At 40.7% G+C, this 21,706-nt stretch overlaps 3 protein-coding genes across 4 annotated transcripts; 1 reads left to right on the top strand and 2 right to left on the bottom strand.

Moving 5' to 3' along the window:
- Positions 1 to 758: 758 nt before the first annotated feature.
- LOC306840277 (protein max-like) lies at positions 759 to 6,738 on the bottom strand. Of its 2 annotated transcripts, none has more exons than XM_079369457.1 (4): positions 6,543 to 6,738; positions 4,254 to 4,361; positions 2,176 to 2,299; positions 759 to 2,084 (listed from the first exon to the last, which is right to left on the bottom strand). In XM_079369457.1, exons 1-4 carry the CDS (start codon positions 6,576 to 6,578, stop codon positions 1,900 to 1,902), a joined length of 453 nt encoding a protein of 150 aa, XP_079225583.1. In that variant the 5' UTR covers positions 6,579 to 6,738; the 3' UTR covers positions 759 to 1,899. The 2 variants fall into 2 exon arrangements, with proteins under 2 accessions (XP_079225583.1, XP_079225582.1); XM_079369456.1 differs by having other exon boundaries at positions 2,176 to 2,314; positions 6,543 to 6,736.
- A 1,666-nt stretch (positions 6,739 to 8,404) lies between these two features.
- On the top strand, positions 8,405 to 13,206 carry LOC306840850 (hepatic sodium/bile acid cotransporter-like). Its single transcript, XM_079370420.1, has 6 exons — positions 8,405 to 8,890; positions 9,615 to 10,049; positions 10,233 to 10,437; positions 10,708 to 10,886; positions 11,857 to 12,056; positions 12,201 to 13,206. Exons 2-6 carry the CDS (start codon positions 9,649 to 9,651, stop codon positions 12,302 to 12,304), a joined length of 1,089 nt encoding a protein of 362 aa, XP_079226546.1. The 5' UTR covers positions 8,405 to 8,890; positions 9,615 to 9,648; the 3' UTR covers positions 12,305 to 13,206.
- A 1,131-nt stretch (positions 13,207 to 14,337) lies between these two features.
- LOC306840080 (sushi domain-containing protein 4-like) lies at positions 14,338 to 21,039 on the bottom strand. Its single transcript, XM_079369133.1, has 10 exons — positions 20,640 to 21,039; positions 19,871 to 20,012; positions 18,988 to 19,179; positions 18,606 to 18,797; positions 18,213 to 18,404; positions 16,329 to 16,520; positions 16,000 to 16,194; positions 15,784 to 15,916; positions 14,842 to 15,248; positions 14,338 to 14,761 (listed from the first exon to the last, which is right to left on the bottom strand). Exons 2-10 carry the CDS (start codon positions 19,986 to 19,988, stop codon positions 14,736 to 14,738), a joined length of 1,647 nt encoding a protein of 548 aa, XP_079225259.1. The 5' UTR covers positions 19,989 to 20,012; positions 20,640 to 21,039; the 3' UTR covers positions 14,338 to 14,735.
- Positions 21,040 to 21,706: the final 667 nt, after the last annotated feature.

Below are 21,706 nucleotides of genomic sequence, written 5' to 3'. Positions count from 1 at the left end.
TTTCTTTTCAGCCTAAGTCTTACTTACTATAGTTCTATTTCAAATTCTAATTTCAGTTACAGTTTTCCCAACTTGGGAACCACTACTCTACACTGCCAGTATGTGTTTTAGAGCAAATAAAATCCCTCCAATTTAATTCGTCCATGTTGAGTAATGGCCAGAATGTCTTCCATGAATTGTGTCCTTTGTGGTTACCAATAAAAAATCTTCCCATACTTACTGTTATAATCTTAAACATTGAACTTGCTTTAAAAAACACAAGTTAAATGACATTATTTTTTCAAAGTGAGGCCATTTCTCTCTCTGAGCCAAACAGAGAGACTAACACGTTTTTATCACTCACAGGCTGGACTACTGTCACACTATCATTAGGGTCTACCTACAATCAGCTTCAACTAGTACTAAACCTTGCCACAGGCCAGAAGAGTTGACATTACACCTGTTTGAAAATCTTTACACTGGCTAACTGTTGGTTTTTAAACTTCACTTTTTTTCTGTACTTTGAACTGCAGTTGAATTTGTCTGAAAGGTTCTATATAACATAAAGTTTGATTATTTCTATAATTCAACTTAAGTCACTTCAGTTACCCGCAGCTCCTTTTAAACACATGAACTTCACTTTTAATGGGCTTGACTTCATCAAATCACTCAAGTATTTCCCTACAAACAAATTCAAAATAGTATCAGACGATTGTCATTTAAAGACCAAAGAACAAGAGCTATAACATGATGTTATTAAAAACAGGTTGAGTCAAAAATACATCCCAAAAGGATAAAATATGTTTATTTATAGTTTCATAATAAAGGTATGCCTCAACTTGCAAGACAACCGTTGGCAGTATGTACAACATACCTGTAATTTCCACGGAATGGAACAAACAAATATTGATTACATACACACTAACTTTACCTCTGCAAAAAGGAAAAAAAGAAAGATTAACATTCCCAGCACAGGCAAATATTTCAAGGGAAGGCTTTTCTTTGCAGAGCTGACACCATGTAAGAGTATACCGTGTTATATACAACACACTGAAGAGGACTTCCATTAACAAAAATAAAAGGTCACTATCCTTGAACTGCATTGCGTAACATTCAGCATCCATTAGGGGATTTTTTTTTAGTTCATTTTTTTACACCTACATTTAATCTGTTGATCATAAAAATAGAGGGAAATAAACTGCTGGACTTTGTGTTAAACCCACGAAAACAGCAGGTCAACGTCTTCATCCTCCGGTGTCCTCTGGAGAATCTTATAGGCCAAACAGAAGGAGATCAGACATCACGCTTAGAAACCAATTCTGGTGCATCACTATAAATAGAAGGGTTCATTTGATTACACAAACATTTTCAAGGGACAAAAACTTGAGCCACCTACGATGAATGAGGAGGGTTCGCATTACAGACATTTCTCAAAAAAGCCACTTCACATTCTTTCCTGGAAAAGTACGAATATTAGAAAGGTCAACTATCCCTAATTGAAGTTTTTGTCAAAGGTAGTAAAGTCTCACATCTCCAACAAAGAAAAGAAACTTGTGTTGTATGTAGCTTTTACTAAAGCCTCTGGACACGTCATCTCCACGTTTGATTATGAAAGGTTACCGTGAGGTTTGAAAAGCGCAAAGTCCTTCAAAACTGCAGAGCTGCCTCACTGTGGGGGTTCTCAGAGACGTCGCTGGGCCACACAAAGGAGTGGCGGGATGCTTGCCAGGAGGAAAAGGGAAGGTAGAAGCGTTTGTTTTTTTTTTGTTGGTTTTTTGTTTTGTACAGAAGAGCACCTCTCTCACTCTGTCTCCACCTCGCCTCCTGCTCTGGCGAAAAGATGGCGAGAACTGAGAAGGTGAGAGGAGTCAGGGGGGCTGGTGGGACCAAAAAGAGTATGTTTGGAGAACCGGAGCGAGTCTAGCTGGGATCCACGCGCAGCTTCTTTCTGTTGGGCGGCTCGTCCGGCTCTGATTCGGAGCTGGAGTCGGACCCGCCGTCAAAGGCGGACACCGCGCTCCCTTTGCGGTTTGTGTACAAGCTGCTGTCAGAGGAGTAGTTTGTCTGGAGCTGAGTGTTCCCCTTGGCCTTCTCGAGTGCACGAACTACAAAAATACCATAAATAGAGCAGTAAACACTACCACAGAACAATGAGAAAGAAAGAAAAAAAAAAAAAAGTTTGAAAGTTCCTCTTACCCTGCTGCTCCAACAGTGCATTCTGCTTCTTCAGGTCGTCAATGTCCTGCTGATGGGTGTGATTTTTTCGCCTCATGTACTGGATGTACTCGGTGGCTTTGTCTAGAATCTGTGCTCGGGAAGCCTGTTTGACAGAACTCTGTCAGCAAAAATTTCAGAGAGCGTTGTAGGAAAAGCTGCAGTATCTTTCTGTCCAGGTAGAACAAGTTATTCAGTCATCACAATTAAAAGTCTACGGGCCCTATTTGGACGGCGTAAAGCGAGAGGTGCACAGCGATTAGGGGCGTGGCCGACCATATTTGGGTATTTAAGCGCAAAGACGCCTGATGGGGTCCCATGGTTACACAGTCCATGCAGGTCAGAGTGTTCACTCTCATCTCAGGCTGTAGCGTCTGTCTTAACTCGACAGACCTCGGGCCGGCTCAACTGAACTTCTCTCCTTTCCTCGTTCCGGGGTCATCGCGTGAAACACGTGGATGGCAGACTGAAGTTAAATATCACGGGATGATTTCCGCATCCAGAAACGATCGTAAAGACGAGGGGAATATTTCTGCACGAGGCACAAAACGTATCCTCATGAATTATTCAAATCACAGCAACACCACCGGAGAGGATAAGTGTTTACTAATCAAATACACATTGACTTTTTTTTCTTTCTGAGTTCGAATACTCGACTGTATTAGCTCATGCGCGCGTATTTGACACTGGATAGTCGGCATTCATATCTGTGGGCTCGATGATCAGAATGATTATTATGAACCCAACTCTCTCCTGCATGAGAGCGTGTTATGGAAGCGAGCGTGCACTGACGAGTACTTGGAAACAACTTTCTTCTTCAGCTTCAAACGACGAGAGCGCCGGCTGTCAGCTGAGCTGTGCGCCAAGACGCTTTACGCCATGTGTACGATAGGGCCCCAATATGTTACGATTACATTTTCAATCAAGATTATACAAAAAAAAAAAAAAAAAAATCTTTAAAACGCATGCTGGAAATAACACATGAGTGAATAACTGCTGGTGCATGCTTTACCTGAATCAAACCTTGAAATGATTCTATGCTCTTTTTTTCCCTTTCCAATGTTGTTCTGCTCTGTAACTTGAGTATGATCTGATAACAAGTTACGCCTCTGATACCAGAGCCATCCCTCCGCCCCTTATAATAGAACAAAAGCATGTGCTGCCTTTGACTCTCACACTGTGACCTGTTGTTTGTAATCGTCACATGATAATTCACCTGAACTTGTTTCTTCTGGGGGAGTGTTGTAATAACTGGTAAAGATCCTGGTATCGCTAAATGTAAACCTCAGATCACACACGCTTAAAGAACGATGCCACTGCCTGTAAAACTTCTCCAATTAAAATCATTTACTGACTAAGGATTGGCAGTTTCCACAGGACCTGTGCGCGTCGCCTTCCCTCTGTGCAGCAGGATACTGATATGAGTTACAAACAGTTGCTCTCCATTCAGCAGTGAGGATGTTAAGCTGCTAAAGGTTTACAGTCCTGGGAGCCATGATTATTTAAGTCTCGCTCCTTTAAATGGGTTTGACATCATTTCCAGTGCTTTGCAGTGGGCGTGGTTTTACCTGTTCAGCTTTGCGGTGGGAGCGAGACAAAGAGGTAGAGTGGGTTTGAATATTTTCTGATGGCCGTCATCATCATGGTAACCATTATCGTCATCGATCTTTCTCCTCTTTTGGACTTTTGTTCAGAATAATTTTGTTCACTCTTTTGTTTAATAAACAAACTTATCAGGACTTTGAATTGTATTTTTGATAAGAAGAAGTCACAGTTACAGACCCTGAGCAGCATTCTTCAAACTTAGCCGCCACATTAACAAGGCTTAATTTAGCTTCGACTGATTTCCAGCCAGTGTCACTTTCACTATGAGGCATGTTTACTTGAAGAAATTCACACGAGCATTATGCAGCTGAATTTGGACTATAGTCATCAGGAGAAGAAATGCTAATGTTACTCCGACGCTTCAAGTGAAAAATGAGCCGTGTCCTGACGTTAGAATTCACTTTAAAAAAAAAAAAAAAAAAAGACTGGTAGAGATATGAAAAGTCCAATCTCACCTTCTCTCCTTGTAAAGCAGGCACAGAATCTCGTAAACCATGGAAGCTGTCTTTGATGTGGTCCCTGCGTTTGCGCTCCAGCGCGTTGTGATGTGCTCGCTTGTCTGCCTGCAAAGGGACCAGCAACGATTAGGAGTAAAACACCGAACATGATCACGCCAAGTCCACTGGACTTCAAGAAGGATTCACCAGGTGAAGGACAGCCGTCTTCTGCTGTGATCTGTAGCCACTTTATATTGCAAGTACACATAAAACGTAGTGGTGTGTGCCTCCTACATGTTAATGTCATGTTTACTATTGTACAAAGTGTTTGTGTTTACAGGGCACTTGTTCAGCACCTGCTGTGTGGCTTTGCACAAGTCAAAATAGAAAAAAACTTTCCCACATCCATTTCATAAGAGGTGTGTAGGAGAGCAATGTGTCCATCCTAAATATAAAGGTAAACTCCCGCACACTGTCTCTAACGTGCAAACCAACACTTATTATTTAGAGACAGTGTGCAGGGGTCTACCTTAAAAACAGTTCAGCCTAGAGCTAGATGCTGTGCAGAAGTGGGCATCTAGATTTATTTATAGGCATACATGAGTGTGTAGTTTATGCCAAACATAAAAAGTCCTGCTCCTGTTGAAAAAAAAACACGCAGAGATATCGTACAGGTTAGGAGTCTTTGCTGCGGTCAGGGGTATCTAATTATTCTGTGCCAATCAATTCCTGCATGTGAAGAAAACTATACTTGGTGTTCTTTAACAAGAAGGTTTGACTTTACTGTTCAATCACAAATGTCCAAAAATGTAGGGTAAACAGGCCTGGCAGTACACAGTATGTTTCCAAAGCTCCCTGCTTAATCTAATTGGGGGAGGGGAATCTATAGCTCTGACAAATATGCGAGCAGCTCAAGGATCTGACACAATCTCAGATGCAAAGTGTTCTACCACACTGGTCTTTTTAAAATGCAGCTGGGTTGTAAACCGTGGAGAGTATGTATTAGCAGGGACAGACCTCATTAGGTTTCACTATAAAAAAAGAAAACAAATTGTTATGAGGAAGGTATAGCAGCACTGCTTGGTTCCTGGTGTAGGAGAACGATTATGAACAGGTCCAAAGGACTGTAAGGGCATAGCAGACAAACATGGCATGAACCATGAAAAAAACAAAACGTAAAAATAAAAACACTAACACAGCCGTTTCTGCTGTTTCTATTTGCATTGCGTCCCAGTTATCCGTCGATTTGGTTGCCGTCGCTTATATTTGTGTCATTACGGTACTGGTACCCAGAGAGGCCAAAATGGACGTTTAAAGTCTACAGCTTGATATTTGCATGGTTTACTGTGGGCACTCGATGACACTATTAGGACACATGAACGTTTCTAATTTAAAATAGTGTGTCGTCAAAACACGCACTTAAGTGTTAAACCATCATGGAAGCAGTTTTTATGAAAATGTGTCTTGTAAAATGTGAAGTAAACAGCGTGTACTCCCCTTTGTAAATAAATATCACCAGCGTCGTATAACGACAGATGAACTTTTGCAATATTAATATTATCTAAAATAAAAACATGGAAATGAGTTAAAAATGAGGCAAATATGTGTGGGTTGGTGCTTACTTTCTGTCCACTTTCTTATTTTGATTGTACTATGAAATCGCACAGGAATTCCTATACTTATTGTTTAAAGAAAACGAAAAGGTAAGAGTGCCAGAAAAAGTAGGCAACTATTTAACACTATTATGCTCCAGAGAAGCAGAAGCGGAAATTCACGAGGATTCGTATAAAATCATTATGCAACCAGTTTTCTGATTGTTGAATGAGACATGTATTTTCTGTTTTTATATGGCAGAGGTGAATCCGTCTAATTCCGTGTTACATAATTACAGATAATGATGCAGTTTCTAATAAGTATGTTGTAAGCCTTTTAATTCCTCAGCGAATAACAATCCATCTTTTTTTGGCCGCTGTCAGCTCCCGTAACGTAATTACGCGACAGCTGCGCAACACAAATCTAAACTGTGGTTTTCTCAACATGTTTGATGTAAATCACATCTACATTTTCTATGTACTAAAACGGAACGTCTTCTTCATCAGACTCGTGTACTGAACTTTCATTAAAAAGCCAGTCTGTAATTACTCTAACAGCACTTCAAACGGCTCACTTCCTATGTGTCTACTGTGTTAGCCGAAGGAGCCTGAAAGCTAACTAGCCCGATCTGATAGCGTCGGTTGACATGAATGTTAAAGTTGCTGTTAGCTTCAAATTTGGCTAGCTATTTCTGGAGGAAACTAAACCACGTACATCGCTGTCGACTTCGATGTCATCGTTTTCACTCATTCTTCGGTTAAAAAAAATCTGAGGGAGGGGGGGAAAAGAAGCAGCTGTCAAAAAAAAAAGTGCAGCGACAACTGAGGGCAAATGAAACGTAGCATGAAGCTACAGCAGATACATGACGAGCGACACGTGACTCGCCTACACATGGACTGGAAAACATTAACGGCGCATGCGTAAAAGAGTGACACCTTCTGGGCAATGGAGTCCTTTTCAAGATTCAGGCAGCTTTCTACATAGACATAATACACGTCTATGGCTTTCTGGCTGGTGATCTATGTTTGGACTGCATTTCCCACAATCAAGCTGATATGGACGCGCCCACCTAAATAAACCGTTATCGCCTACAAGTTGCAACCACAGCATCCACAGGACCCTCAGTGTTTTGATTGAAGAGTTACAGAAATATATCATAAACAGTATTTCATTATTTATTTGCATGAAACAGTCAGAAATAGATACTACACATACAGTTTTCTCTGATGTGACAATTCTTTCATGTAAATAGTTTCTGTTTAATATCCATTATTGACTGTGCTGCTAAAGCCTGCTGTTTTAGTTGTCTTTATCATCCGGAATAGTGACCTTCAATAACCAGGCTCTTCTTCTCTCAGGATATGATTATGAGGCCAGATGGTGGCCTAGCTCACTTTGGCTGCCCTCCCCCCACTCACCATCAATGGCTGCACACTTGCCTCCATAGGGCCTTTAAATAGCTTCTGCAGCAAGCTATCACTGCTTATAAACCTACTACCAGCTATAAAGATGTAGGCTACATTATGATCAGGATTTAACTCTACAATAACAACTAAACATTGGCTATAATATTCCAAAATGATATGTGTGCAAAATTGATCATGTTATATTTCATGTATTGTCTTAACAGAAGGGTTTAAAGAAAAAAAAATCCCCTCAGTTTTGCACCTATTGTCTTCATTATCTCCAGTCCCACAGAAGAAGAAGAGAAGCCAATAAAAAAATTGCAACAAATGCTAAAATGTAAACACCAATGCCAAACGTAGACTGAAAAACTGCTCAGTGTGTGGTTCAAATCAAGAAACATTTTTTGGCGGTCATTGTCACGAGATAGGTGTTTTAAAGCATATTGTAACCGGCACACTGCTTGAGTTGTCCTCAATCAATTCCTTTTTTTTTAGTCTCATGGAACTGTGTCTGTAAATGAAGTTATGCTCCAGTATTTTTTCTTCTCATACTTTCATTGTTCAATCTTAGTTTTAGTGACAAATTGAAAAATATCATTAAAAAAATGAAATTCAAGAAATTGTACTGGTTTATTTTAGTTAATATATACTTTATTTCTTTTCATTGGACTATGCTTTTTGAAAAATGCATTTGTCTCCACTCCTGCATCAGCGGAGAGAAGACCGAGGTTTTATACTGTGAGGGTTGAATACTGGATTAGGTTCACCTGGTCATGCCTGTGAAAGACAGCCACGCCCATTCACTCACATAGAACAGCCAGGGGAGGAGACACAGGAGGATTAGACAAACAAAAGGGAAAGAAGGAGCTGCCAGGCACATACAGACAACTGTATTAATAATGCTGTTATGTTACTTTTGATTAAGGCTTATGTAGAAGCAACAGGTTACAGAATGTTTTTTGTGTTTTAAATTCCACTGAATGTCAGCACGTGAGGTGCATTGAAATTTTGAAATCTCATCCCATTCATGCTTTTAAAATAGTGATAACAACTTTCGAGCCTTGTTTAACATATTTGATCTATTGTGTGACTTGTAAATAAAACTACTCGGTTTACAAAGCACCCTCACAGAAAAAGAAGGCCCCTTTCTAAAAGAACTGACAACTCCTGCCTGGCAATCTGTACCCTCGGCCTGGTTGCATAATTTTAATTGAAGGCTCTGTTTACACATGCAAGTGAGCCCTAATGAATAAAGTGCCTGTTTAGGGGTTCAGAGGCAGCTACATTCTTTCCACACTTTATCCAGCCCACCGACACCAAGCTTTCCCACGGTGCTCCTGAAAAACAGAAACCATGCGAGCATCTCACAATAGATGGAAGATGACTTCTTGTAAAGCTGCAGGATTCACAGTACTCCTGAGCCCCACATGGAGAAGAAGTTGTGTAAAGAGTTCGAGAACATGGTTTCAGGGGTTTGTGTCTGGAGATGAGTGCCGTGTTTACAACTTCAGCGTTGTCATGAGCCCATGTGACGGAGTGGGGAGGGCACAGGGGTCCAAACACAGAGAAAAAGGAGTGAAACACAAGAATGTGGAGAGAATGAAAGAACTTTGTGAGCCAAAACAGTGAAGCTGCAGAAGTTGGTTTCAAACTAAGGTAAGAAACTGCTTTTATTATTTTCTCTATCATTTAAAGATGCATTTTCATTCTTTTAACAATTTCCATAAAATCTACTTTAAAACATAAAACATCATCTTAAATTTCATTTCGTGTTGACTTGGCATGCATATCTCCGTCAAGTAAAACCTTGATAGAATCTAAAAATATAAAGAAAGAGGCCATCTTTGATTGATTAATTTCTGCACGAGAGTGAACATTGTCAAAATGTTGCCTTATTTGTCCTTAATTCTCTTCTAAAATAACGAGCGTGTATACTGAAAAGTTCCAGTCACCTGTTGAATCAGATACTTAAAAATTAAAACCTCATTTAAAGGCTGCAGCAAATACAATTATTTAAATAGTGTGATAAAGAGTCAGACACTTAAGTTTCAGTGTAAACAGTTCTTTGACATATCAATGTTGAAGTAACATAACTATCTCATCTACTTCTATACCATCTCATATCATATTGCAACCACACATTGCTGCCGGTCCTTAGAAAGAATCCAGGTTTTAGGCACTTCTGCTAATGTTTCAGTGTGGAAACCAGATGCAATGTACACTTTTTAAACCGTCCAAGTGCTAACAACATCATTGGATGCGTCATAATTGATGCTTTACTTTTAAAACAATGGCGTGAAATAAAATAAGCAAACGCTAATGTAGAAAGGTGCTTAAATGACCTCAGAAGAAGATGTACTCATTTTGCTTTGTGTGACAGGTGAAAGCTGCTGCACAAAGAACACTGTGCTGAGATGAGCGCCATGATGAACGTGACGGCGGTCTTTAATGGAACAGACAATTCCTCTTATGTGGCAAATGTCGATGGCAATGTCAGTTTGGCTTTCCTGAACAAACCCAACTTGTTTAACAGCATCATCAATATCTTAACCGTGGTCATCCTATTCATCACCATGATATCCCTCGGCTGTACAATGGAGGTTTCCAAAATAAAAGCCCATTGCCTCAAGCCAAAAGGAGTAATCATTGCACTGTTGGCACAGTTTGGCATCATGCCTCTAACTGCCTTCTGTTTAGTCAAAATGTTGCAGTTGAATTCTTCCAAGGCTGTGACTGTCCTCATCTGTGGCTGCTGCCCGGGGGGGTCCTTATCAAACATTTTTTCCCTGGCTGTACAGGGAGACATGAACCTCAGGTGAACCCTTATTGATGCATTAATGTCTGTTTTTTTTGTGGAATTCCAAATTTCTACAACAGTTGGACTTCATCCCTCTGATTTTTATATTCCTACACAACAAACACCTTTTTTTGTTTCAAACTTTTGAAAATTTGCATTTTTGGTAAATCAGTCTAATAATCTTTCTTATTACCCTGTTAGCATCACGATGACGACTTTCTCCAGTATTGCTGCCCTGGGTATGATGCCCCTGCTGCTTTTTATCTACAGTCAAGGCATCCCCAGCCTGAAAAGCACTGTACCCTACCTCGGCATCATCACTGCTCTTGTGTTGACACTGGTGCCCTGTGCCATTGGCATTGCCATTAATCACTACAAACCAAAGTACACGCCAGTCGTCAAAAAAGTGAGACTCTTGAAATCTTACCTCGACCTTTCTGTTCCAGCAGAAATTGGTATGTTTATGTGGCTCAAATCTGAAGGCCAAAGAGTCCCAGTGATAATGATGTTATCAAGAAGGCCTATTGGACATCCATTTTCTTTGATTACGTCCAGATGATGTCTGCTACATTTAGAAGTAGAAAAGCAGTGTGAAGTGTCATATCTTGATACTGATATATATGTTACACTGGAGGAGGTATGTTGTTACATTTAAATGTGTTCCCTCTCTCGACAGGGTGGTCTGACCTTGCTGGTGATCTGTGCCATCATAGTATTCACAATGTCTGCTTATGCCATCAAAGACATTCTGTGGATGATCCTCACACCTGATATTATAACTGTGGCTATGGTGATGCCCATGACTGGTTTTATAATGGGATACGTCATGTCTGTCATATGCAAACAAAGTCCACAGTAAGTGAGCATGATGCACTAGATACACCTGATCTTCAAACTGATGAAAAAGTCAGTCCATTGCTGTGTCGTCATGTACCATACTTCTTCTCTTCTTTAATTTACCCAGTTGTATGATTAAATATACTAGTATGGTATAGTAATGAAACAACGGCAAAATAAAAGCAAAAGCTGTGGAGCTAGTTGGCAACCCTGTGCCTATGTAAAATCCACTCTTTTGGCTGTGTTGCAAAATGGCTTTTATGGATTCTTTAATTGCATTTGAAGTTGGCCCATTTCCTTTTGTCAGTACTTTCAATTTTGACTTTGGAAATTTTTGAGTTTCTAAGGAATTAAGTTAAGAAGATGTTGACACAACATCTGTATGAAACTTTAATGTAAGTATGAAAAGTACATATTGATGAAGATATCCAATCAAGGTCAAGTCAAGGGTAATGGTGTTTGGGGTCCCGCCCATTTACTGGACAAGCCCCTATCACAGTACTATGAGTTGAGAACTTCAACTTTTTATATTATAAATATGTTTGGATGGGGTGCCTGTGGCGTTGTTGTTGTCGTTCCCCATGTGCGGAGAATATAATCCTCCAAGCGGGCGGCCCAGGTTCAAATCTAAACCTGTGGCTCCTTTCTTCCATGTCATTCCCTACGCACCCGCTCCCTGATTTTGGATTCTATCCACTGTCCTAGCTCTAAAACGAGGCCCAAAAAGTCCCAAAATAAATCTCAGCTCTCACAGCATAAAGGACACTAATTCCTTCCCAACGGCTGTCCCATAATTATATTACAAAACACATTTTTATTTAATTCCCTAACTTCATTATATGCATATTAATAAGATGTACATTACACAGCAGTGAGGTAAACAGATAATACATGTTGGCATTTTATTTGTATGTCATTTCTTCCAGTTGCTTTGATATTGTGGAATTCATGGAAGGCTGAAACTAAAAAGTCTTTCCCCTCTTTTTAGATTATGCAGGACCATCGCCATGGAAACAGGATGTCAAAACATCCAGCTGTGCATTACCATCCTAAAGGTGACATTTTCCCCGCAGACCATCGGAGCCTTGTTTCTCTTCCCTCTGATATACTTTACACTCCAGGTCACTGAGGGCCTTCTGCTGATGCTGTGCTTCAGATGTTACCGAAGATTCACGCCACCAGCGAAGGGTAAATGTCACAGCTGCGTGTGTGTTTGTGAAGAGAGAGGCTGGGAGGGAGGGGCGAGACACACATGTGCTCTCTTGCTACACATGTGTAGCTGTTGGTTTAGATAAAAGAGAGTCTAATGTTTACATTCTTCCTCCCACACAGAAACCCTCACAATTGAAGATGCAAAGAATGAGTGTACGTTGCCGTTGAGAAATTCCCATCTGAGCCCTAAAGCACTAGATGATTTCACAATGGGACAGCACTAACCTCTCACACACTTACTGGAACACCCATCAAAATCTGTGAGTACGCAAATGTCAGGTTTGGTGTTCAGCCTAAGTAGTAATGTCTGAATTAAAATCTCATCCTCTTCACTTTAACGCTCAATTTTTGCCATGAAAAATGTAAATACTCTGTGGCAGCGTCTTCGGGCATTACAAATGACACTATAGAAACTATAAACACTGTCGCTGATGTCCATGTTTGTTTTTGTAGGTCATGTAAAGGCATCAGGATTCTTTTGTGTGTGTATCAAAAACTCCTTACAGAAGCTTTAACACAAACACAAACAGACAATCAAACATGAGAGCATCACAGAAGACCAACCATTGCTGGAGATAAAATCGAGAAGAGCTGAATCCTACCTTTGAAGATGCAGCACCTCACTGTCTTTATGTCATGTGCTGTATACATATGAACGTCACACCCTGATCAGTCAGGCCTGTGGTACTGCAGTAAAGATGAACAGAGCATGTGCAGACAGTAATACTAACTGTGAACTTTATTAAGCTTAGACACTGTAAAGTACGGTTAGTTCATAATGAAGTAGGAAGTTACTGGTTTAAAGTAATAACATTGTGTATATTGTTTTGTAATGAATGTGACATATGGCTATATTCATTTATTTTCAGAATAATCTTCTTTCATGTATAAATGAATAATTTAATTATAAAATTCCACATTGACATGTCATGTGCTCTTGTGACTGGAGAGCTGTTTTGTAGATGACTGAATATATGAAAAAGTATTTGAAGGCAGAATGTGCCAGTCATGACTGTCGACAATGAGAAGCCAGAGTCCTGCCAGCTGTGTTGCTGTCAGAGCCAGGTTTACATCATGTTTAAATGAATGGGACGGCCTTGTGTATAAACTTTTTATATTCAAAGAGAATTACATACTCGCTGCTTATACTCGCAAAAGCGTCTTTAGATCTTGGTGATTCCGTGTCAATGTATGTGCAATATGAAGCCATGAGTTAACCAAAGTGTGCTAACATTAGCCTGCTAACAAAATAATTTAAGTCACGGGCAATTGGAGCTCGAGGAAAAATTTTGTTCGCTGTTTGTGCTTAATTAAGGTGCATACTAATTAATTGGTCCTTCATGTTAACGCCAGTGGAGAGAGGTTGGAGGTGTCGCCAAACAGCTGTTTGTGGTTTGTCTTATTGTTTTAATGCTGATGCTCAAGGGCGACCTCTACTGGATCAAAAAGTAAATAATAAAATTCAAAGGCTAAGAAGAGGATCTAATGAAATAAAGTGGAAAAAAAGCCAGCTGAACATTTCAAATAATATTTAATCAAAATCACATGGTATGGTATATACAGAGTAAACTTAAATTAGAACTTTATACATACATTAAAATAACAGCCATTTAAAAAAATCCCTTCCTCAGTCCAAAAGTCAAACAAAGTGAACACTGATCTGACACTTAAATCTACACTTACTCTTTTAGTGTTGGCTCTTTTCATTCATGTTTACAGTGCCACATATAACATGCCCGCAGAATGATCGGAACTACCCCCCCCCCCCCCGAGCTGTGGAAGCATCAAAAGAAGTCATGGCTGATCAACAGCACTCAGGACACAAATAAATTAAACATAGCAGCCTGCATAAATTAAGAGAATAGTATTTCCCAATGTACAAGTGACGTCTAACAAAGCCACACATGAACTCACTAAGCAGTGGAGGCATCGGACTGACATTCATTTTGAAAACTTCTCATTTCACGTTACAGATTCTTGTGCATAGAAGTGGAAAGCTAAGGCCATTGGGAGCACGTGTATTTTTGTGTTCGTGTGAAGAGAATACTTCTCGACTTTCTGATAGGATGAAATGTAGTGAACGCAGGAGTGAAACAACAAGTCTCAATTACATGACAAAAAAAAATGTTCATACTTGGATGGACAAACAGCTTTAACTGTACAGTGGCGTATGGGATGATGAAAACTTCTTTAAATATAATCCATGATCACAAAAATCTTTGAAAGACTTCATGCATCTTTGCAAACGTGTCTTAAATGCTGTGATATGTGGTTTATTAAAAGTTACAGTAATCAAGACACTGGTGAGATTATAAGCTCCCAAAATCAGTTTGCAGCTTCGCCAGCTCAGTTTTTTTTTCTTCCAGCCGATTCTTTTATGTTTTTGTTCTACATTTCAAATCCAGCTGCAGACATTAGACATACGTAGTGTAGGAAGTCTTGTAAAAAAAAAAAAAAAATGTAAGCATGTATGTACATGTGAATCGCTTCTCTTTTTTTCCTTTGGGATGGGATTCGCAGCTTCACTCGCAGCCTCTTAGTGTATGACGGACTCTTTAGTGTTGACAAAAAAAATCTCACAAGGCCTTCCTCCTCAGAGTACAGGTTAGAAGCATTGCTGGTTGTCTCTGTGGAGTTCAAAGGCCGCAGCAATATTCAGGCCTCCTTCAATAATGGCATCTCTGTAGGCAGCAGACAAACGTTTGCATCAGTACTGTACGTGGAGATTTTAAACATGAGAAATTAATCTGGAGGGTCTTACCATCGGAGTAGTCCATCTCAGAGTCCAGAGACAGGCTGTGTCGCTCGCTGCCTGCAGAGCGCCTTCTCTGTGACGAAGAAGGAGCGACGGCGCCAACTTGCTCCAGTACCCAAGTTGAGGATGAGGGGGAGGGTGATGGGGAAGAGGAAGAGGATGAGGGCGGTAGAGGATGGACGACAGCCATCTCTGACTGCTGCTGTTTCAGGGAAGAAGGCCGAGAGGGGCCAGCCTCTGGCGCTGTGGCATGCTGACCCTCGGACAGCACGATCTGGACTCGAGACTCGGAGCTGAGAGTCGAGGCTGAGGCTCCGCCGCCGCCGCACACAGCCTCCTCGTAGGAGGGCAGAGTCACCTGGACTCCTTCCACCATGATGGATATGGGTTGGCCCGTCACACCGGGATCACGTCTGGTTGAAAGAGAGTTAACATCCCTTTAGGTTTAACAAACCTTTAGCTTTCCTGAATAGAGAGCCCAATGTATAGAAACTTTAATAGCTCTGGGTTATACCCGAAGAGGCCAAATGTGGCAGCATGCTGAGAGGAAAATACAGTGCCCTTAGTTTCAAGAGCTCCGACTATTTTGCGGAAAATGCTAAAAGATTCTAATTGAAACTCTGTATTTAAGAGAAGTCCAGAAGTTGTCACAGTAGCTCTTCTACATGCAAACATTTACATAAAGTTAGATTCATCATTCTACTGATCAGGAAATGGAAGAGATGCTTTTTATGGCTGTGTTCATCTATCCTGATCAGGAGAGGGAAAAGAAACCAGTAAAAACCAGTCACCGATACATAGAGAAGCTTTTATTATTCTCTTCAAAGTACTAGCTCCTTTCCCAAACTCTTCCAAGAGTCCTCCTGCTGCTTCTCTGCGCATAAAGAACCCTCTGTGGACACAAGCCCGGGACTGAAAGTAAGAAGCTTGATATAAGGCGAGACTCACCGATGGAGGGATTTGAGTTTGGGCTGCAGAAGTACAAAAAGCACCACGAGCAGCAGGATTAGAGCCACTGAGCTGGCTGTGGAGGCAACTATGGACAAGGCGGGCATCCCCAGTGGTAGAGTAGGATCACTGTCTGTGAGGAAATAAAACAATACTTATTGTAATTTCTCTTCTAAGAGCACCCTTATTTTAGCAATCCTTTTTTTTTTTTTTTACCTTGCTCCATGAGGCAACTGAGTTTCATTTGGCTGTCCCATTCCCCATACTGACAGGTCAGGTATTTATAGTCTCCTTTTAGAATGTAACCTTCATCACAGAAATATTCAACCACAGTGCCATGAGAGAGTCTCCCACATGTGGAGGGGTGGCAGGTGTAGCCCCCGTTCTCCGGTTGATATGGAGGCTGACACACTGGTCAAGGCAAACAAAAAGAAAGACAGAAAAGACAACACGTCAACTTCACGCGTAAAACAAACACGCCGAAAGCAGACAGGACGCTCATTCATCTTACAGCACACGTGCACAGTGTAAGGTTTTGTCTTTACCATCAGTGCGTACACAGCGAGGAGGCTGAGAGGACCAGCGGCCCAGAGAAGTGCAGGTGAGGATGTTCGCTCCGTCTGCCAGGTAACCCGGGTCACAGCTGTACTGCAGGACTGTGCCCACAGGGAACGAGCTCTTGTTGGTTTCTGTCAGATTAGTCGAGCCATGCTGCACTGTGGACGGTCTGATACAACCTGACAAACAGAGACCTCAATCAGACTACAGCACTGACCTGTGCCTCTCCATGGAGTGCGTCGACTTCAAAAACAAACCGTATATACAGAAGAAGTTTGTTTAAACAGTAAAAATGTTTCTGAAAATAAACGTCACTTCATGACTCAACTCATTTCTAACTTTAAATCAATTATGAAATGGAACTACACAAACACTGGGAGACAAGAATAATTCAAACATGATGATGTAAACAAGGTGAGGCTGTCATACTTCAATAACAGTTTCAAACTATGAGTCGGGACATGTGCACCTGACCTGCTCATAACATGCCTTCATTTGTTATCACAGCTGCTGGGTCTCAACGAAAGAACCAAAATATGAACCAAACTGGAGGAGTGGAGCACGACTGAGGATCAGACTCCCAGTATGTTTAACTGTGTTTTTAAAATCAACCAAATCCATATCAGTCAAGTAAAGAAAGTGCAGATGTTAAAAATGTGTCAAATGATAAACAAGCACATTTGATTATTTTCAATTTAGTTTGTATATCAAACAACAGTTACTATTAAAACATGTAATATCTCACATATTACAGGTTGATACCAGGGGCCTGTCCTTGTTTGTTCAGCGAAGTTACAAGTGAAACCCTTTTTGTCTTTCGGTAATGATTTTAACTTTATCTGCTTCAAAGATATACTTCATGAATCACGAGTCCCTACACACTGAGCCACTGCCGCCCTACAGAACGCTAGTTATCATTCTGCTGTTCAGCCTGACTCCAGTGAGGAAGTTACTCTTGCGTCTTGTGCCGTTTGAAGGACTGAGGTTGCCTGCAGGCAGAGTTTGAAATACAGAGAGCAATTTTAAGTTAGAGATATGGCTAGGCGCTCTCTCCCTCATTTCAACACGGCGATATCAATTTCAGGCCATGTCGCACTCGCTGGGATAAAAATCATGATCTATCAATGCTGGACTTTAACTTATTCATGAAGCGTTCCCTCGGTCTCTGCCACCTGTGATAAGTGCAGCTTGGATGATGGGGTGCGAGGTCACCATTTTTGGACTTGTCCTAAGCGTTGAAACTTTTTGGGATTCCAACTTTTGAACAGGCAGCTCAGCAGACGGCCGTTCTGTAATACTGGCTTTCTGTCTGCTTTCCAACATGCCCTGAGGTTTGGTTTGTTTGAAGCAATAACAGTTACCCTGAGGAAATGAGTCCAATCCCTGTTTTTTAAAAAAAGGCTTTAAAGACGTGGTTTCCTGTCGATATGTCGAAGAAAATCATGACACACCGTTGAACAGAACACACATGCCAAGTTTCTAAAGATTTGGGGATCTTTTTAAAGAAGGAGCAGAGATTGTATTGAGATGCCTCACTGTAATGCACTGAGCTTTCTTAAACAGTATTTTGATGCTTTTAAATTCTTGCTCTTCTGTCCCTGCTTGATTTCTTGCTCTGTCTTGTTTGCTCACACTCTAGCCCTGGCTACCTGCACATTTAGAGACATGGAAAAAATCATTTTGGACCGACAGGGACAAAAAGGGGGTATTTGACTTTTCTTCTTCGTGTCCGTCTGTAATCCTTTCATGTATCATTTGAATTGCCCACCAGGGACAAATAATTTTTTTTTAATTGAATTGAAATGTAAAATACCAAAATGGCCATAAATTAAAAATAAATAAAGTGAGTTCTGTGAGAGGTTTGTCCTTACCTTCACTGTGTACACAGCGAGGAGGTTCAGAGGACCAGCGACCCAGTGAAGTGCAGGTGAGGAGGCTTGGTCCGTCGGGCAGGTAGCCCGGGTCACAGCTGTACTGCAGGACTGTGCTCACAGGGAACAAGTTCCTGTTGGTGTCTGTCAGATTAGTCGAGCCATGCTGCACTGTAGACGGTCTGATACAACCTAAAAAAAAGAAAGATTAAAATTAAATTCAAATAAATGTTAACGGCTTGACTTTAAAACGTTCATGACGAAGCTGTGAATGTTGGTGCTCACGAGCTCACACCGTTAAGAGCTTGATAACTCTTTAACTGACAAATTTAGCCCAAAAAAGTGTTTCAACATGAATCTATTTGATAGGTATTAGTTTGTGGACTGACTAACCTTGGCTCACACAGCTGATCTGCATGGGGCCGTCCCACTGTCCATCCTGACATGTCAGGTAGTAGTAGTCCCCGGTGAGAATGAAGCCCTCATCACAGAAGAACTCAATCACAGTGCCATGGGAAAACATATGACAAGGGGTTGGGTGGCAGGTATAGCCCCCATTCTCAGGTTTGGAGAGGGGAAGACATGCTGGTAGTAGAAAAACAAACCAAAACATTTACAGGTGAGCAAAACAGGCAAACAGTCATGAGAGATCAAAGTGCAGAACGGTTAAAAATACAAAAATGTTAACGTAAAGAGCATTTAGTCATTTGTTCATAACACCAAATACCCACAGCACCGTCACTTCTTGTTACTAAATGCAGCCAGCATAACTTACCACCACTGCGTATACAGTGAGGAGGGTCAGACGTCCAGAGTCCCAGTGTGGTGCAGGTGAGGATGCTGGGTCCGTCTGGCAGGTAACCCGGGTCACAGCTGTACTGCAGGACTGTGCCCACAGGGAACGAGCCCCTGTTGGTTTCTGTGAGGTTTACCCAGCTGTTCTGGACCATGTATGGTCTCACACATCCTGGGAAGAAAAGACAGAAGAGGAGAAAACTCTGTGAAACAGTTGAATTAAAACGCAAATATTTGAGCCCTGTTTTGAACGTGTGAGGTCAGTGGTTGACCTACGGTAACCTTTTGTACGAGTAAGACTTTGCAATGAAAATAAAAACAGAGGAGAACATAACACGTACATGTTGTACTTTAAATCAACAGACAGCATCCTCTTCCATTGCTTTTTTTTCAAGAGGCAAAACTTACTTTAAGTTGTTAAATAGTGAAAACTTAAACTTCACAGGATCTAATGTATTAAATAAGGTTTGGCATCCTGCTCTCTGAACTATTGTAAAAAGGACATTAAAGTAGAAAATTCGGCCGATGGTCCTGTTTCATTTGTAGAACAGTATGCAAGTCAATTAGTTAGTTTTCTGCCAAATAAGTGAATTGTCACATTGTTGGGAGTCAACTGGTTTCCACCTTGATTTCAATCTCAAACCATCGGATGTTTAGTAGGCTTAAACTGGTCCATGGTCTGGTTTAAGATTAATCACATCAGATGATTTAGTTCAGCGGACCGTGATATTTTTAACCAATAAACACATCCTCTCCACAAATGCGTTCTTATGATAAATCTGATTCGATGTTTCTTCAGCAGTTAAAAGAAGAGTTAATACATGACAGAAATAAAAGTTGGTCGCATGGATTCTGCCTCTTACCTGACCCTTGTCCAGTTGACACTGCAGTTAAAACCAACAGCAACAAGGAGGACTGTACGGTGGCTGAGGTGGGGGCCAAAAAGACTTTTGATGTTGACCCTATCATTCCATTGCACATCTTCCCCTGTAGAGTCAACTCAACCTGGCATGGTCAGAAAATCATGTTTTTAATTAGTACACAATGTAACATGAATCATGCCTAAAAAGCCCCGAAGCTGTGACCATCTGTGACACCTGTGTGATGCAGGTATACCGCAGAGGCTGGACGGCTGCCAGAGAAATGGGCGTGATTGTGGGACATTGAAAATACTACGAGATAGAAGCATAAAGAAAGCTAGCAGCTATTAAAACCCTCTCCACCGTCGCCTCTTAAAACCATTTATAATCAATGATAGCGAACCATTTTTTCTCATCATACCTCATCTCAAAAATAAAACATAACACCTGTAAAATGGTCCTAAACAAGCAACTTAATGTTACTCGCAGTTAGGGTAATTTATTATTATTAGCTATTATGGCTAAGCTCTGAAACGTAAAGAGAACAAGGCCAAAACACAAGACAACACATTTACATCGTACGTATGAGATGTTGACGACAACCAGACAGAATGTATACTACTACTACACATTCAAAAAAACCCATATAAATCAGAAAACATCACATTTTAATAGTAGCTTCGCTCCTTTATCCGATTTATCCAAATTAGCCTTTTAGGCTACTAGACGTTATGCTAATTACACATTAAAAGGGATATTTGGTAAACGTTACCTGCCACAAAAGCACGGTCTTTAACCCTCCACCTTTGCTTTGTCACACTGTAGACATTTATCAGTTATATCTAAGCGTCCCCGCGCACATTTAAATACGCTAAGGTAACAACTAGCTGATTTAACAAGCCGAGCAGTAGTACAGCCAACCGCTAGCCTGCTATCTGTTGAGCTAGCTCAGCGCATCGATTGTATCTGACATCAACTACGCCGCCTCGTTTTCGTCCAGTAGCCGTAGTAACGGATATTTCCATAGTTACAACATCCGGGAGTGTTTGCGTCCATAGATACCAAAATGGGCGGAGAATTCTAGCAAGTTTCTGTATTGACAAGTATTTTAACAAAAACAACAGCGTTGTAATTGTGAAAAAGTGTTTATTATTTGTCGCTTTTCTCCTTGAAGTTGCAGAATGGAAATAATCAGAGGAAGCTTAGAGGATATTTCCCGACCTGCTTCGAGTGAACAAACAGGTAGCCGTGTTTCAAGCGTCTCTTTACCTCATCACGACAGAATGTGTCCAACAACAACTCCGTTTTCCCTCGTTGTTTTGTCAAACGATGCATCTGATATTCAGGTAAGTGAGTCAGCTTATTGGCATAAAAAAACAACTATGTGACACAATTAGCTATAGAGGACCTGGGGGATTGCATCACCTTAGCAGAGATCCTAAAAGCAATCATAGATCTCAGTGCTGGGAAATCTCCTGGTGCTGATGGGTTCCCCACTGACTTTTATAAAGCTTTTTTAGATTTGTTGGCTCCAAGGCTTCTTGATGTTTTTAAAGATCAATATGGTACAATATGTCTTTGAAAATAAATTAAAAAATCCACCATGTGGGAAAATAGATGAGAGAGCTTTCTTTCATTGTTTTTTATCTATTTATATCATTATTTTGTTTTGGTTTTTTTTGTATTTTTTTGTATTTTTATTGAATGTGTGCATTTAATGTGTGTGTGTATATATATGTATGTGTGTGTGTTTTTCTTTCTTGTCATTTGTTTGTTTTATTCTGTTCTGTTTCTTTTGACTTGCTTTGAAATTTGTATATGATTTGTAAATTGTTGATG

Source organism: Symphodus melops (assembly GCF_947650265.1).
Source record: "Symphodus melops genome assembly, chromosome: 19".
Lineage (NCBI taxonomy): Eukaryota > Metazoa > Chordata > Actinopteri > Labriformes > Labridae > Symphodus > Symphodus melops.
Note: the sequence above shows the minus strand (reverse complement) of the source record. Positions and strands in the feature narration are given on the sequence as shown.

What these genes read in the sequence shown, in the direction of transcription:
- LOC306840277 (XM_079369456.1), bottom strand. Translation starts at nt 6,578, where the DNA reads ATGAGTGAAAACGATGACATCGAAGTCGACAGCGAT. An exon ending in ACATCGAAGTCGACAGCGAT is followed by an intron (nt 4,362 to 6,542) that starts GTACGTGGTTTA and finishes GTCCCTTTGCAG; the next exon opens with GCAGACAAGCGAGCACATCA. An exon ending in CTGCTTTACAAGGAGAGAAG is followed by an intron (nt 2,315 to 4,253) that starts GTGAGATTGGAC and finishes TTTTGCTGACAG; the next exon opens with AGTTCTGTCAAACAGGCTTC.
- LOC306840850 (XM_079370420.1), top strand. Translation starts at nt 9,649, where the DNA reads ATGAGCGCCATGATGAACGTGACGGCGGTCTTTAATGGAACAGACAAT. An exon ending in ACACGCCAGTCGTCAAAAAA is followed by an intron (nt 10,438 to 10,707) that starts GTGAGACTCTTG and finishes CTCTCTCGACAG; the next exon opens with GGTGGTCTGACCTTGCTGGT. An exon ending in ATATGCAAACAAAGTCCACA is followed by an intron (nt 10,887 to 11,856) that starts GTAAGTGAGCAT and finishes CCCTCTTTTTAG; the next exon opens with ATTATGCAGGACCATCGCCA.
- LOC306840080 (XM_079369133.1), bottom strand. Translation starts at nt 19,988, where the DNA reads ATGTGCAATGGAATGATAGGGTCAACATCAAAAGTCTTTTTGGCCCCC. An exon ending in GTCAACTGGACAAGGGTCAG is followed by an intron (nt 19,180 to 19,870) that starts GTAAGAGGCAGA and finishes TTTTCTTCCCAG; the next exon opens with GATGTGTGAGACCATACATG. An exon ending in TCACTGTATACGCAGTGGTG is followed by an intron (nt 18,798 to 18,987) that starts GTAAGTTATGCT and finishes TTCTACTACCAG; the next exon opens with CATGTCTTCCCCTCTCCAAA.